The sequence below is a fragment of the Acinonyx jubatus genome, chromosome X, assembly GCF_027475565.1.
Source record: "Acinonyx jubatus isolate Ajub_Pintada_27869175 chromosome X, VMU_Ajub_asm_v1.0, whole genome shotgun sequence".
In the NCBI taxonomy this organism is placed as follows: Eukaryota; Metazoa; Chordata; class Mammalia; order Carnivora; family Felidae; genus Acinonyx; species Acinonyx jubatus.
In genome coordinates, this window is record NC_069389.1 from 118,933,829 (window position 1) to 118,950,200 (window position 16,372).

General features: G+C 46.6%; 1 protein-coding gene across 11 annotated transcripts in view; it reads left to right on the plus strand.

The window, feature by feature from the left end:
- AFF2 (ALF transcription elongation factor 2) overlaps nucleotides 1–16,372 on the plus strand; it is a 455,357-nt gene that overhangs the window by 431,303 nt on the left and 7,682 nt on the right. For all 11 annotated transcript variants that reach the window (XM_027054786.2, XM_027054788.2, XM_027054790.2 and 8 more), the window contains 5 exons: nucleotides 103–166; nucleotides 3,299–3,435; nucleotides 8,613–8,684; nucleotides 9,036–9,129; nucleotides 11,223–11,275. In XM_027054786.2, the coding sequence (XP_026910587.1) occupies nucleotides 103–166; nucleotides 3,299–3,435; nucleotides 8,613–8,684; nucleotides 9,036–9,129; nucleotides 11,223–11,275 (420 nt within the window). The remainder of the gene's footprint in view (nucleotides 1–102; nucleotides 167–3,298; nucleotides 3,436–8,612; nucleotides 8,685–9,035; nucleotides 9,130–11,222; nucleotides 11,276–16,372) is intronic.

Genomic DNA, 16,372 nt, shown 5'->3' on the forward strand with positions numbered 1-16,372 from the left:
TTGTATTGGAATGGATTTATAGCGAAATAATCTGTGATTCTTCTGGCTGTCGGCAGAAAGATGAAACATTCGTTGCTGAAAGAGCTCGTTTCGTTTGTTTAGGGTTCACAATGCTGATTATTACATGCAAGAGGCTAAGAAGCTAAAGCACAAAGCTGACGCACTGGTAGGTTTTGTTCCTCTCGTTGCTTTCCTCCCACTCAGGTGTTATGCTTTGAAGGGGAACCAAGAAGGCACTTTACATACGAGTCAGAGTTCCTCGCTGCTCTGACACAGGGAGACTGGGGCTGGTTGATTCCTCACAGCATAGTTCCCAAGTCCTTGAGAGAGTGTTGCCCTGCCATCATCCATGTTCTTGCTCTTCCTCCCCTTGCCCTAACTTCAGGAGCTAAATGGCATACGCTATTGCTATCTTTCAAGTGAATTTTCAAGTGACTTTTGAAACTGCCCTGGAGAAAGTTGGAACCCCCACTGGTCCCAATAAATCAGGACCAGTGTGGCAGAGAGGTTATAGAAAGCTGGTTAAGTGGCCTCAAAAATGGGCTTTGGGAAACCCGGGTGTGTAGAAAAACCTCCGCCCTGTGCTGCATCAATCACATGTTTCCAGAGTGAGGCATACAGCCAGGCGAGGACCCTACACAGAGAAGGGAACTTCTGTCATCTGGATTTCTGAGGACGCATGGCCCCACTGCCTCCAAGGGTCTTGGCCTCCTAGATCAACCATGAGCTCAGCATGTTGAGTTGTTCTGACTGCGCCTCCCCACAGGGGGTGTCAACCACGTGTTACAGTTCTTTGGGGGCCTTTAAAACAAACATGATGCCCAAGCCATACCCCAGACAAATGGAATCAGAAGTTCTGAGACTGGGACCCTGGTATGGGCATTAACACTCTCCACTGTCCTAGAGAAGGCTCTCAGTGGTATCCTCCACCATGGCATTGGGTCCACCCAGGACTTAGAGGACCCGCGGTGTTAGGCCCTGGCAGGGCTGTGACTTGTGTCAACACCAGCTGCATCTGACGCTTCCCTATTTTCTGTCAGTTCCCCACCATGGTCCAAATTGCTCAGGTATTGCCTACAGCTAACCTTTCTGTGGGGTGAACCGTCCTTTGAAAACTATTGTCCTCTGCTCCTGCAAATGAAAAAGACAAAGCAGGCTCAGGTCCAGCTCCACCAGAGATGCTGGGGAGACGGTGCCTGTGACCATTGTATGGGGGGCCGGTGATATGGAAGGTGTGTCCTCAACTCCGCAGCAGCACAGAAGTGCTCTGGGGTCGACCCTGTCAAAATCAGGGCAAGGGAGCACATAAACGTTCTCTTGACAAACTGGTCCGTGGGCTCAGGAAGAGTGGGATGTGCAGAGGAGACCATGTGGGTGAGATTTAAAAGAACTGAGAAGCATCACAGCCACAGAGATACATATGTGTGATTAAGAACTAATACTCTGTACCTTCCACTGTCGTCTTTATGTGTACCCCCAAAATCACTCTTGGTCTAAGCCATTTAGAAAATGCATTTTCATTTGTGGGGCTTTCATCTCCCACATGGGGGCAAAAACCAGTTTTGGGGTGTAAAGTAAAAAAGTCAGACGTTGCAATGGTGTGTGACCTGCCCCCCCCCCCCCGCCAGGCCACAGTACATAAAGAGATAATGAATATATTTTTGGCATTGGAATTTCAGTGGAGCTGTGTGAAAAAAATATCTGAAATAGCTCCCTCAGTAGCCAGAGGTGAGGTAGTAATGATGGAAAAAAGGTGGAGAAACACTCATCTAGAGGAAGATATCTTTGCTAGGCTTATATCTGTGTCAGGGCTAGAAGCCCCTCTGTAGTTCAAGCCCCTCGTTTCATGGATGGGGAAACTGAGGCCCAGGAAGGGGGCATGACCTGGCCACTGATTGGCACTATGGCCATGTAATTTTCCATCTGGACTTCAGTTTCTTGTCTTGGAAAAAAAGAGAGGTTTGGGCTAGGAGATCTTTAAGCAGCCTTGCAGCTATGGGTTTGTGAATGAAAAGTCACTTTGAAAACTCAGGTTGTAAAGATTAATTTCCCCATGGGAGAGTCAGTTGGAGCTGGATTACCTAAGGAAATAATGTTGTAAGGCAAGAGAAGAAGGAGATAGTTTGCATATACACACACAGGTTTTCATCAAATCACTTTGAATTTGGTTGAAACCAGTATTTTCCCACAACAGCTTACAGTAAGGAAACCACAGAATTCCTGCGGTATGTAAAAGCCGAAGAACATTTGTTACAGAGTCATTTACAACAAGCGATTGTACTTAATTCTTTGCTAGAGACAGCCTCTCTGCCATTTTGAGAATTGAAACCTTCATAGTCGCAAGAAAATTTTTGATAAAAGGTATACAAGAAAATTAAAATAACTAAGTCTGCATTATACTGGTTCTTTTCCATAAAATTCCGTATTAGTGGAATTCTTACATGCCGCTATCAAAAATTGAAAACATTAAACACTGTTATAAAATACTCACTATAAAAGTGTCATATATAATATTCATTACACATAAAAAAGAAATCAGTATGTCTAAGTCAGTTTAATCATGACCATTATCAGGGCTAAAACCTTTTGCAATAAAATTTTACTAAACTAAAATATTTAGTAGTGCTATATTTTTTGGCTTTTTGACACGCTATTTCAGACCATCATTTACAATGAAAGTGATGTGATTATTGTCAACAGTCGCACTGAAGCCTCACATTTGTCATGACAATAGCGTCAATTTGTTACCCTTCTCCTGGGGTGGGAGTCGACGTGCTCCCAAAGAGTTCCAAGCACAGACTGTACGTGGACTTGGTCCAGGAGCCTTACCAAAAGCAGAGTTCATTGCAAGGTCTGTCCATAGGACCCTGCAATGACCAGGCTAGTCCATTCACTGCATAGAAACTAGCCAAGGCAGTGATTTGCATGCCGGGCCACTAAAAAATACTGACGACAACAGTACCACAAATATATGATAACACCACCATGACACGCGCGCCACCTTGGCCGCCTTTTCTCAACCAGCGCCAGTGTCATGACAATAGAACCTTAAATCAGCTGCATCATGGTCGATACAAAGTCACACATCGACTCCCCTTTCCGTCGCGGGGCCTGTCCTGTGCCTTGGGGAATGTATGGCAGTCTCTCCTGCCTCGTGCTCATGACCAGAAATATCTCTGGACGTTGCCAAATGTTCCCAGGGGTGGGGGGTGGAAAATTGCCCCAGGTTGAGATCCACTCCTTTATAAGAGGGAGAAGAGAGGCAATATCGTGCTCACGAGCGATCTTCCCGTTTCAGTTTGAGAAATTTGGCAAAGCCGTGAATTACGCCGACGCAGCCCTGTCGTTCACCGAATGCGGCAACGCGATGGAGCGCGACCCTCTGGAAGCCAAGTCTCCGTACACCATGTACTCTGAGACCGTGGAGCTCCTCAGGTTCATGGCCTTTCCAAAGCCATCTTCCTAAGCTCGTCTCCCTCATAATTAGAATCTGCTATGTTTTCCAAAAATATCATTTCCTCCTCCTAATGGTTTGTCCCGTGCGTCTTCTTCTTAGAAGCCATCATAATTAGTTCTTACCATTTGATTAACGTCATGGAAAATTTATAGTTGATGGACACTGCCTTGATAAATGACCCCCTTCAGAGGTTATAATGTGAGTGTTATAATTTGCAACATTCATAAAATTAAAATGGAAACGTGGTGGGTGGAAGTGAAGTGTGATAATTTTACCATTTGGCATTGACACTTGCCTTTCCAAAGCACAATTCAAGAAAGGTGGCACTATCGGGACTCCTGTTATATACCATGTTTTCTAAGTATTTCTGCCTCAGTTATTAAAAAGGGGCCATGATTACAGGCGCCTGGGTGGCTTAGTCGGTTAAACGTCCATCTTAGGTCAGGTCGTGATTTCACGGTTTGTGAGTTCGAGCCCCGTGTCAGGCTCTGTGCTGGCAGCTCGGAGCCTGGAGCCTGTTTCAGATTCTGTGTCTCCCTCTCTCTCTGCCCCTCCCCTGCTCACGCTCTGTCTCTCTCTCAAGAATAAAATAAACATTTTAAAAAATTGTAAAAAGGAGGGGCCGCAGAGTTGACATTTAAGGCCACAGGTGCACAGTAAACTTCCCATGTGTCTGGAATTTCAGGGAAACAGACAAGGTGGTAGCAGGGGGACGGCCTCTTGTTGGTCTCTATGGAGGAGAATTTGTGGGTAATCAGAAAAATTCCTGGAAGAAGGAGAAAGAAAAGAAAGGCCCATCATGGTATTTTCCGGTAACCTGCAGATATTTGTAAAATAATTTAATCCACTTCTGAATAGTGGGAAAGCACCATCATTTGCTGGATGGAGTAAATAATTGCTTTTGAGATTGAGTGAGCCGTTCTTTACCTGATAGGTCCTTATTTCCGGGTCACCTCTGGCTCCATTAATTGATTATGCTGGGCCTAGTTTTTACTATGTTGCATGTGTCTGCATAAACGGTTACAAATCTGAGGCCCTTGTAATTAAACCTTCAGACAAACACTGGACACGTTTAGCATGCATATTTTCCCAGAAAAGCACTCCAAAAGATCAAAAGAGTGTGGACTATTCTAAAGAAAAAAAAAAAAACTATGCTTGCATAGAATCAGATGATTAAATTAAAGCCACAAAAGTAAGGAGATTATGAGGACAGCAGCCTCACCTTGCCAGGCCAGGCAGCCACCTTCCAATTTTCTGTGTTCAGAGAAGCATGTGAAGTATCTCTCAGACTTACTTTATGCTCTGTGAAAGCCACCACTGCCATTCTGTAGCTTTATAAGGGGAAATTGATTTCTCAGTGTATTCGAGGCTGCCAGTGATTTTCCAAGATGCACAAGATGAAAATTCTCGCAAAACTTATAAGGATTAAAAATTGACGGGCAGGGCACTGGGGTGGCTCAGTCAGTTAAGCTTCTGACTCTTGGTTTCATCTCAGGTCGTGATCTCACGGTTCATGAGTTCAAGCCCTGCATCGGACTCTGTGCCGACAGCGGAGTCTGCTTGGGATTCTCTCTCTCTCCCTGTCTCTTCCCATCCCCCACTTGTGCACATTCTCTCTCTCTCTCTCTCTCTCTCTCCCCCTCCCCCCCTCCAAAATAAATAAACAAACATAAAAAAAATTGAGGGGCGGGACACCTGGGTGGCTCAGTTGGTTAAGCATCTGACTCTTGATCTTGGCTCAGGTCGCGATCTCAAGGGTTTGTGAGATCAATCCCCGCATCAGGCTCTGTACTGACTGCACAGAGCCTGCTTGGGATTCTCTCTCTGTCTCTCTCTCTCTCTCTCTCTCTGTGTTCCTCCCCCCATCTCAAAATAAATAAACTTTAAAAAAATTGAGGGGCAATATTAGTGAAGAAACATGGAGAAAATTCATGTTCTCTATCCTTCCAAAAATGCAGACTTTAAAAAAGGCACTTTTTAAATTAACAAGAAAATATAAAAATGCTAATACCTAGTGTTAACACACACACACACACACACACACACACAATAATGGTGACCTAGGCCTCTCCTTTGCTGGAAACCTCTACAAATGAGCATTCATACCTTTTCAGCCAGTAATTCAACTTCTGGAAATTTGAATTTCCTGTACTGAAGGAAATAATTGCAAGAGTAGAGCAAGTTATCTGTATGGTTTTCAGTTTGGCATATATTATAGTACACAATTAGAAGCAAACCAAATAATCAATCACAGAAGAGTAAGTAATTACACTGTAGTACACTCAACAGAATTCTTTGCAGCCATTGAATTGCAACAATGACGGAGACTATGTAGCTGCATGAAAATGTTTATAATACAATGTTAAAGTAAAAACGAGCTGCAGAATTATATACACACAACATTGCTGACCATGAAAAGCATGTTTCTGCTTGTGGACTAACCTGGAAGGGAAATGAGATCATAGCTGCAGTAGGGTGAAATTATGGGTGTTTTCTATCTCGCTCTATTTTTCTTTCTAACTCATTTTCTTTTAGGAAAAAAAACATGCTGTCTTAAAAATATAAAAGCACAACATATCTTGTTCTTGGTAAAAATGCAATGTGAATCTTTGAGTAATATTTATTTCCATTAGAAAACACATCTTTTTCCATAATTATGTAGCAAAAAATATTTTTTTCCAAGCACAGCTGTTGTTGTCTTCTCATTATGTGATAGTTTGTTCCCCCCAGGAGTATATCTCAGTAGAACCTGGTGAAAGTCAATGGAGAATGTATGCACGTTTTTTGTTTTTTAAGTTTATTCATTTATTTTGGGCAGGGGGTGTGAGTGCATGAGTGGGGGAGGAACAGAGAGAGAGAGAGAGAGAGAGAGAGAGAGAGAGGGAGAGAGAGAGAGAATCCCAAGCAGGCTCCATGCTGTCAGCATGGAGCCCAACATGGGACTCGAACTCACAAACCATGACATCATGACCTGAGCTGAAACCAAGAGTCAGACAGATGCTTAACTGACTAAGCCACCCAGGCGCCCCTGAACATTTAGTTTAAAGTCAATATTTTTAGAGTTTATTTTTGAGTGAATTGTAGATTCCTGTGCAGTTGTGAGAAATGATACCATAAGTTCCTGTGGCCCCACTCTCCCGTTTCCCCCAATGCCGATAAAATCCATGGACTTTGTTCAGATCACCCCAGTTTTACATGCACCTCTTTGTGTGCCCTGTCTCTACATGGACAGTTTTTATATTTTCTGTAAAGCATGTGTGTGTCTAATTGGTTTTTTTTTTTTTGAGAGAGAGAGAGAGAGAAATTTCAGTTGAGAATAAAATGGGCTAAAGCAACTAGGTCTTTGAAAGTAGTTGCAATTATGGAGAGACTGTAATATGAACATAGTTTTTAGTAGCATAATATTGTGTTGCAGAGATTTTTATTACTCTCTCTCCGACAGTATGCTGGCCACAGAGAGAGAGCCCAGTTTTCTTCCTCCAAGTAATTATAGTTGCTCTGAGCCCTGGGAGTCTGCAATAGAAATGTATTTGTGCAAACAAGTGGGGCATCACAATGAGTTGACATTTCAGCGATCCAACTGTCAAAGACAGTTTGATTTATTACATAATAAAACTCCTTTTGCTTAATATGGCAACGACAGAAGGGACCCACATCACGTGCTCAGGTCCTTTTGTTGGAAAATGTTCCCTCAGCAGAAGTGGAGCGGTAGCCAGGAGAGCAGGGTGATGACAGCATGCCGACGGGGCGCCGAGTCTTGGGGGGCAAGCCCAGGGGTGCTGGTGTTCTGGAGAGGCTGTCGAAAACAGGGAGTCTGTGGTACAGGCTCCCCATCACCTTCTCGTAAATGAGAACTAGTCCACGCTGCCTGCACACTTTCAGCTTCCTTCTGCAACACTGAACTCCATTACTCATTCCTCCACAGGTACCTGTGAAATTGCATTAAAGCTCAGACAATGATTTTATGCAATGAATTGATTTTCAAGAGTCTAAATGCCCAGAATGGGATGTGCTCAGCTAGAAGAAAAAAAATGAGAGCTGCTCAACCTTTGATCACCCCAGTGTGGAACAGTAACAATTAAAGAGAAAGGAAAGAGAAAATATACCAGCACTATAAATTAAGGGCACTTAGACCTTCAAATGCTGTGAAATCAACCTTCCTTTTAAAAAACAAAAAAACAAAACAAAACAAAACCACTTTGTATAAGAATATATTCAAAAGCCGAGCCATTAGAAAAGACCTCTTTCACTGCGTGATTGTGGGCTCCCCATGCCCGTGTCACACAGAGTCGTGTATTATTTACCTTGTCTGTCATAAAGTCAGCTGAGACTGACATTTGTGGCCACCTCTCGTGGCAAGCCAGGAATGTCTTTAGCTAGAGTGGTCCTAGAAACAACCTTTTGCCAGCACTTGTTTTTATTTTGTTAAGTTTTTATTTAAATTCCAGTTGGCGGGCACGTGGGTGGCTCAGTTAGTTAAGCATCCAACTTCAGCTGAGGTCACCATCTCACAGTTCGCGAGTTCCAGCCCCGCGTCGGGCTCTGTGCTGACAGCTCAGAGCCTGGAGCCTGCTTCACATTCTGTGTCTCCCTGTCTCTCTGCCCGTTAATAAATTGCAGTTAATAAGCCTACAATGTCCTATTAGTTTCAGGTGCACAGTATAGTGATCCAACACTTCCATACGTCACCCTGTGCTCATCACAAGTGCCCTCCTCAATCCCCCGTCACCTCTTCCACGCATCTCCCCATCCCTCCCCATCACTTTGTCCTCTAGAGTGAAGAGTGTTTCTCGGTTTGTGTCTCTCTCTCTTCTTTTTTCCTCCCTTGGCTTGTTTGTTTTGTTTCTTAAATTCCACATACGAGTGAATTTGTCTGTCTCTGGCAAATGGCAAGCTTTCGTTCTTTCTTATGCCTTTGCCGGCGTTTAGCAGACCTTCCACGGCCCTGCCCTGGCACACGGGCTCCCGCTTCAGCTGACCTCTCCAGAGCTCCCTTCTGTATGTCACTCTGTCCATCGTCACTTTGCACGTGTCCAGGAAAGCGTGCTCTCGCCCGTGCTTTCGTTCTCCCACCCAGAGCAAATGTGGCACCGAGGCATGGGAGCTTCTGAGGGGTCACACAGATGGCACTCGAGCTTGTTCTTTCTCTCCAAAGGTACGCGATGAGACTGAAGAACTTTGCGAGCCCCCTGGCTTCGGACGGGGACAAAAAGCTGGCAGTATTATGGTAAGTCTCATGGAGGCTATGAAACAGCTGAAATGTCACAGAAGGATTTGAAAACTCCAGATCGACTTAAGCTGCTTACCCCAGATCATTATTCTTGTTTTCCATTAAACTATTAAAGGATAACTAATGGATTTCTTCAGTCGCTGACTAAACATTTACTCTCCTAATTTATAGCCTTATCAAGATGGGATTTTAATGCTTACCCCTTCTCTTTTGAAAATTTTTCTTTTTGCACTGGTGTTCCTCAAGAACCGTAGGAGGGGAACCACAAACTATGAATCAGCATTTTGTTGACAACGTGTAGCTTTCATTACGCACCGGCATTAACATAATCCTTCCTCATCACCACAGCTACAGATGTTTATCACTTCTCTACTTGCGGATGTTTAAGCTGAAGAAGGACCATGCCATGAAGTACTCCAGATCACTGATGGAATATTTTAAGGTAATCCTTATTTTGTATAATTTGTAAGTACCGAGTGAATAAAATCACTAATGAGACGCGGCAGGCATGTTATTAAATGTCAAGGTCGTTGCTGCCAAAGGCTTCACCTAGCATGCCCACCGGCCGTGGCCCTCCTGCCTCTCCCTCAGGGCTCAGCAGAGAGCTCAGGTTTGGTCCAAGCAAAATGGCACTTCGCATCTTCCTGGTTGCAGTCAGGGAAACGATGCCTTCTCCCCCACTGTGCGTGGCGGACCCACGAGGGGACACAGGTTGTGACTGTGGCTGTGACCAGTGCCGTGTTAAGTGAACGACCAGTCCCGAAGTTTCTCAACAGTGAGAGAAGTCACTGCAGCCACCCCAGGCTCTGGGGGGATAGCCATTCCCTTTGGCCGTGGGGAGTCTTGGAGTATGGTGGCTGCACTTTAAAACAACTGATTGCTTTGGTTACCAAAATAAATTAGCACACAAAGAAAGAAAGAAAGAAAGAAAGAAAGAAAGAAAGAAAGAAACCCATCATCTAGGGAGCTGGAAATTTTAATTTGCAAGCAAAAAGAAAAAAGGTATTTTAACTGCAAAGAGAATGCCAGAATTGTAGAGCAAGCCCAGATAAAAACTACCAGCCTGATGCTTAGTGTGGCCTCTAAAGTGTCACTGGCTCGATGATCTGTGAAGCTTCTGCTTCATTTGCCCCCCAACACTGACCATGATTTAGACTGGAGAAGGCTCAAGGTTCCTGTTGGTCCGGCCATAAAAGGGAAGGATGATTTTATTATTATTGTTGTTGTTATTATTATTATTATTATTTCTGCCAAGTGCATGAGACTGCTTGACTAAATTGCACCAAAGAAGTTATTTGAAATGAATCCAGTCATGGCCTCACATGCGTCACCCGAGTCCCATGAGTGACATCGCACAGCTGTGTGAGGACGCTGACTAGGGTGGGGAAGAGGGCAAGCTCGCCAAGGCCTCACCGTGCCGTGGAGCTGGTGCTCACGTAGCTGAACAGGTGGCACACGACAGCTGCCCATCTCTTCCTGTGTCCACGGGTCTCCAGCCGTGCTCTAGAAAGGCGGTCGTCGAACCTGAGTGGGCATTTAGATGCCCTGGAGGGCTTGTGAGAGCAGACTTCTGGGTCCCATCCCCCCAAGTGTGATACCAAACAGATGTTAAATAAGTCGCTCTTCCAGCAGCGTGTTGAACTTCTTTTAGATTAAAATCTAAAATCTTTTAGATTAAAACTTCTCCAGAGAAGTATTGCGTGCTCACTGGGCTCCTGAAAATGCCCACCCTGCCCAGCACCCCATTTGCAAAGGGGGCTGGGCCGGAACCCAGGAGGCAATGGAAGAGCGTAAGCTCGGTCTTGACACTGCAAACGCCGGCCTGAGTCGGGTTCAGTGCCCCCGGGGGTACTGGTCCTGTGCCCCTTGGGCTCTGACCTGGGGAGGTCATTCTAATGAGCCGGACCACTGTCCTGAGGCGGTGGTGCTGAGAGCCGCGAAGTGTGTGCTCCGCCAAATGCAGAAGGCCCGGTTTTGAGACCAGCCCGTCCCGTTCAGAGAGAAGGATGCTTTAGTGTCCCAAGGCAGCGCGGCCCTGGGCCACTTGCATTGCCAAACAGGGATTGGCCTGTCAAGATAGCAAATCAAGGTGATTCGCAACCGAATTGACCACACAACGCCGCTGCTGCCTCCCGGCACCTTCCTGGGATGGCAGAAATTACGGGCCACCTCGCCTCCCAGGGAACAAGTTTGCCAGGGGAGCTACAGGAGAAAAGCTTGCCAGCACTCTGAAGAGCTTGTTTTGCAGAATAAATTTCAGATGAGGATAATTAAACCACTTCTTGGAGAACTGAGTCTGATTTCACTGGGCCTTTTAGTGTATACGATCTTTCATCAAGTGACTTTCATGGTCCTGATTGGAGCCCACTAATTATCCTAACCAGCTATTTTCATCGAGTGTGTGTCATAGTGTGCATTCCCGAAATGCTGCAATCAATATTAATGTACTCTAAATCACACTTCCATCTGTTTCTGAATTAATAAAACACAAAATAGATGTCCTTACATCCCTCTCTCTCTCTCTCTCTTTTGTAGCAAAATGCTTCAAAAGTCGCTCAGATACCGTCTCCCTGGGTAGGCAATGGAAAGTAAGTATCTCATGAAAATTGCTTTTTCAGAAACTCAGGGGACTTAATAGACCCCAGATATTTTGTATTGACAGCTCAGGAGCACAGGTCAATTCTGAGACTAGAGTAATTTTGGTGCCCACGAAATTCTAGTCAGCTTTCAGCTAACGGCCAGACAGAAAAGTTTAACATGGTGGCATTCCAAATTTCTTTAACTGTGTGATCTTGAAGCCAAATTATGGCCATAAAAATATCTGTTAATGAGATGGCAAGCACCATGCCATTTCAAGAGAGGCAGGGTAAAGTTAACTCCGCGGCAGTGATTTTTCAATGATTCACTCAGTAATGAAAGACCAATGAAATATTCATTGATGTATAGTAAGTGCTGTTTAATAAAACCAAAGGCATAATAGTGCTGAGAACGTGAAGGCACTCAGTCAGCCAATTATCTGAGCCTTCGTGGTGATTTTTATATTAATACTAAAACAGCCTGACCTAAAATACATAAAACCACCTGCTATACCGCTGGCATAAGGCTCGATGGACCCACCCACTCCCGCGAGCCGCCCGGTCTCCCTGCAGCAGGTGGCAGTCAGAATCTCCTGGAGCGGGTCCTGGGCCCCTCCCACTGTCCAGAGCTCCCCGTGGCCTGAGTGGCCCCTCCCCCTCACTGGCCGTGTTTCTCTCTGAGATGAAAGGGCTGGACCCGACAGCCTCCGAGGCCCCTGTGAACACACGTACCTTCTAAGAGGGAGGTTTGGAGCATCTGCCTGGGACCTGGCCACACGGCTGCCTTTCTGTGCTTGACCATCAGTGTTTCCTCTGATTCCCGGACCTCCCTCGCCGCCACAGACCCACCTCCCACCCCCAGTGGGAGGGGCAACTTCCACAAAGAGACACTCTTTCCCATTTTTCATCATCTCCCAATTCTGGTATCTCTGATCCATACGTTTCTTCCAGAGTAAAATAGTCTCCTCTGCCACTTTATAAATCTCCACAAAGCGCACTCCCAGAGCGGTGGGACGTGAACTCTGCTCTGAGATCGTTCACACATTCAGACGGAGGGAACAGACCCATTAAAACCTGCCCATTAACTCAATTGCTGTATTGGAAGTATCCTTTAAATTGTTGATTAAGTCTTACTTTTATATCGAACAACAAAAGCAAAAGAATGCTTCTGTCTGGAAGTTTGGAAAGTAAAAATAACCACTGAAAGGCCCAGAGAAAGCTATTTTCTCTGAGCACAGGGTAAAGCAAGGGCAAGTTCAGGTAAGCAGCCATTAAAGGATTTCTGGGGAAGAACAATTTTTTTAATTCTGAAACGAAAGAACTCAAACACATCCTAAGCTTGTGAAGTCACATTAAAAGCCTCCTGAAAGGATGTTTTAAGCAGCTTCTGTCTGAAGAGAGCACGCTCCCTTTCGTAGGCCATAGAAATTTTGAGTGAGGCAACTCAAAATGGTCACCCAGGGGTTACGTCCTATTCATTCAGCACTTGGGGCGCGTCTCCGTATGAGGGGCTGAGGACACAGCTGAATTCGATGTAATGCCTGCAGTCCAGGAGCACACGGTCCAGCCCAGGAAGGTGACAGGTGGGAAGAAAGTTCTGTGGAAGCCCAAGGGAGAAAGAGCTTGGACCTCCCTAGATGGTCAGGGAAGGCTTCTCGTATGCAAGCAAGACCACAGCCTGGCTTCCTCAGCAAAGGACTATGTACTTAAAGAACATACTGTGGCTGGCACCACACAGGGAGTCGCGGGGCACCTTCCGGAAGCGGCAACCCCTGACCTTGAAGGCTGGGGGAGAAAATTGCAAGGAAGCTGTTGGAGGAAGCAGAAGAAAAATCTGCTTGCTATGGAGCGGGGCGTGGCAAACTTTTGCTGAGGCTGAGAGGTAATATCTGAGCACACAGATACTTTAACAAGCGTTGGCTGCTGCCGTTGCCGCAGTATTTGGTGTCGCGGTTACCATTTGAGTCGGAAAGCACACACTGTCGCACCCCTGGAGCGCCCACCACTGTTGGGGGACACTTCACTGGAGGCACTTACCCTCAGTTGTCAGAAAGGAATGGGTCTGCGCCCCCCCAGACTATTTGCTGTCTCCGCTAAAGGGCCATTCATTCTTCATTCACCCAGTAAATAGTGTTCACTGAGTGCGTACTATGGATGGGACGCCCTGCCAGGCACTTGATAAACATGATCCCCCTTCCTTGTGCTCTACGTTGTTCTACCCTCTCCAGAGCCTCTTACAGGTACTGGATGCTAACTAATGATAGAGGGGTGGTGGGAAGACAGTTCATTCATTTCGTTAACTAGTATTCTTTAAGTACATAGTATGTGCCCCAGGCACTGTTCTAGATGCAGGGCACAGCGCTGGGTGACACAGGCAAAGATCCCTGCCCTCCTCGAGGCCACTTTCTGCTGGAGAAAAGCAGGAGAAAATACGCGGCATGCAAAAACGGTGGTAGATGTCATAGAGCAAATGGAAACCAGGAAGGGGCATTAGAAAGCTCGTCTGGGGTGGGGCGGGGAGCAGTACAGTGGTCTTGAACAGGGATGTTCAAGAAGGATCATGGAGAGCAGCCCATGGAGATACCCGGGGAAGTGCATTCCAGGCAGAGGAACAGTAACCACCTTCCGGAGGGCGGGGCGCCTGATGAGTCTGAGGAACAGCGGGAGGGCAAGCGTGGCAGACAGGTGGACAGGACCCGTGTGCTAATGGCGGGAGGTGTGCGCCTGCAGGTGCACGCTCATTTGCGTGTGCCATGAACGTGTGAAGACAAAGACAGGATCTACAGGTAGACCCACAGAAAGAGAACAGGACAAGGAACCCCAAGCAGGGGGCGAGAGCCGAGTTGGAGTTGGAGGGCCACCCACCCCCTCCCCGGGAGATGCGTGTGGCATCACGCTCCTGTGGCCAGGGTCACAGTTCCTTAGGCAGGTTTGAATTATTTCATTAGTACGGTGCGTCAGGCAGATCCGCTCGGCAGGATGGCAGTCCTAGAGCCACCCGGCAGACCAGCCATGTCCAAAAGCAAACCCATGCACTGGCTCTCCTTGCCTCCTCTACTGGTTATTGACAAGGAAGTAGGAAGTAACAAGCAAAGAAAGCCCCTCATTCAGCACCTCACTGTTATCAACTAAAAAGTCCTTTTTACTGGAGCGCCTGGGTGGCTCAGTGGGTTAAGCATCCGACTTCAGCTCAGGTCATGGGTTCAAGCCCCACGTCGGGCTCTGTGCAGATGGCTCAGAGCCTGGAGCCTGCTTCAGATTCTGTGTCTCCCTCTCTCTGCCCCTTCCCCAGGTGGCTCTCTCTCTCTCTCTCTCTCTGTCTCTCAGTAATAAATAAACATTAAAAAAAGTCTTTACTTTTTAAAAGTTTTTTAATGCTTATTCATCTTTCACAGAGAGAGAGCCAGAGTGAGAGTGGAGGAGGGGCAGAGAGAGAGGGAGATACAGAATCTGAAGCAGGCTCCAGGTTCCGAGCCATCAGCACAGAGCCCGATGTGGGGCTTGAACCCATGAACCATGAGGTCATAACTTGAGCTGAAATCGATGCTTAACTGACTGAGCCACCCGGGCTTAGGCGCCCCTAAAAAGTCCTTTTTAAAATGTACAAAGTAAACTGACATGATGTGTTTCCCCCCGTGACTTCTGGACATGATTGGAAATCACTGAATCGGGGCTTTTCTTCCCGTCAAGGAACAGCTCTGCAAGGGGAAGGGCATGGCTGGGAGCACACGGCCAGGGTTAGAATGCAGGCGTCCTGGGACTCCAGGACGTACTTTGTCCCCAGCACCACACAGTTCCTCCAGCGATTACGAATGAGGACATATTCTTTTCTTGCCTTACGTTGTCATTAGTTAACCCTTCTGGGCTTAGGTTCCTTAGCTGGGACGTCTGTCTCCCCACCCCACCCCTCCCTGGAGGATAAATCTTTCTACCAAGAAGTGTCAAAAGATCTCAGAAACTGTAAACAGAGCAGGAAACCTTCACTCCGTCTTACAGACAAGTGCACAGCAAGTGTGGGGATCCACTTTCCCCCTCATATTAGAACATACCAGAAGATACACTCTGTTTCCAGAAAATGGACCAAAGCTTTCACATGGCTCAGCACAGCCTGCATGAGTCTCAAGGCAAGCACATCAGGATGAGTTGTTCCCAAATTGGCTTAGCAGCGCTCCAGCGTTTTGGTACTTTGCGATGGCCGTCCCCCCAAATCCCGTGTGTAGGCTGCACATCTGCTCTGTGCGCGCAGATAGGAAGGCCAGGGGTGTGCACAGGCCTCGCTCCTGCGTCCAGGAAGCCACCCAGGCCCTGCATGCTATGTGCAGACAGCAGGTGACTCCTTGTTGCTGACGTTAAAGAATTAAACCAAAACTTCTATCCAAACATTGGTTCTGCCCGAAGTAGGAACTGCGAAGACTTTTTGTAAACAGCGTGCGGGTGAATGGTCAGCAATTAACAGCCATCCCTGTAGCGTGTCTTCCAGAATCTTAAAGAGATACTCAGAATCTTACTTTTTCCAGCATCCCTAAGACTGCTCCTGGAGGGGGCTTTGAGGAACTGCATTTTGTTTATTGTGGTGACTGTATTTGGAGCAAATTGTCACGCTGGTTTCCACAAAACACTGATAATAGCCCAACACCATGCATCCAGTCGTTCCTATGCCAGTAGCCATTCTGGCAGCAGGTAGAGAGATCATTGTAGCCCTGAGCCGTTTCTCTCTCTGAAACATCACAACTCGTGTTAATATATTCAAAGTCAGAGCTACATTGGTAGATAGAATTAATGCCAGAGAAACATTCACCCAGCTCTCTCCGGGAGCTGAAAACGAAAGTAGCAGTACATATGGAGTCTGCAGGAGGCAGTGAGATGTCAGTGTTTAACTGAGTTAGAAAAGGAGAAGCATGGCTCATCCCGGAGCCTGGCACCGTAGCTGCGTGTGGGCTGGTCAGACGAGGCTGGAACGCAGTGATAATAAGTAAACTCTCCACACTGGGCCTCTAGAGCAAACGGATGTGCTGGCAGGAGCTCCAGGGCGTCCTCTGAGGACCAGCTTCGCCACACTTGAGCTTCATACGTGTTCACCGTGCTAACCCTCACGGCGGCAGCGATGTT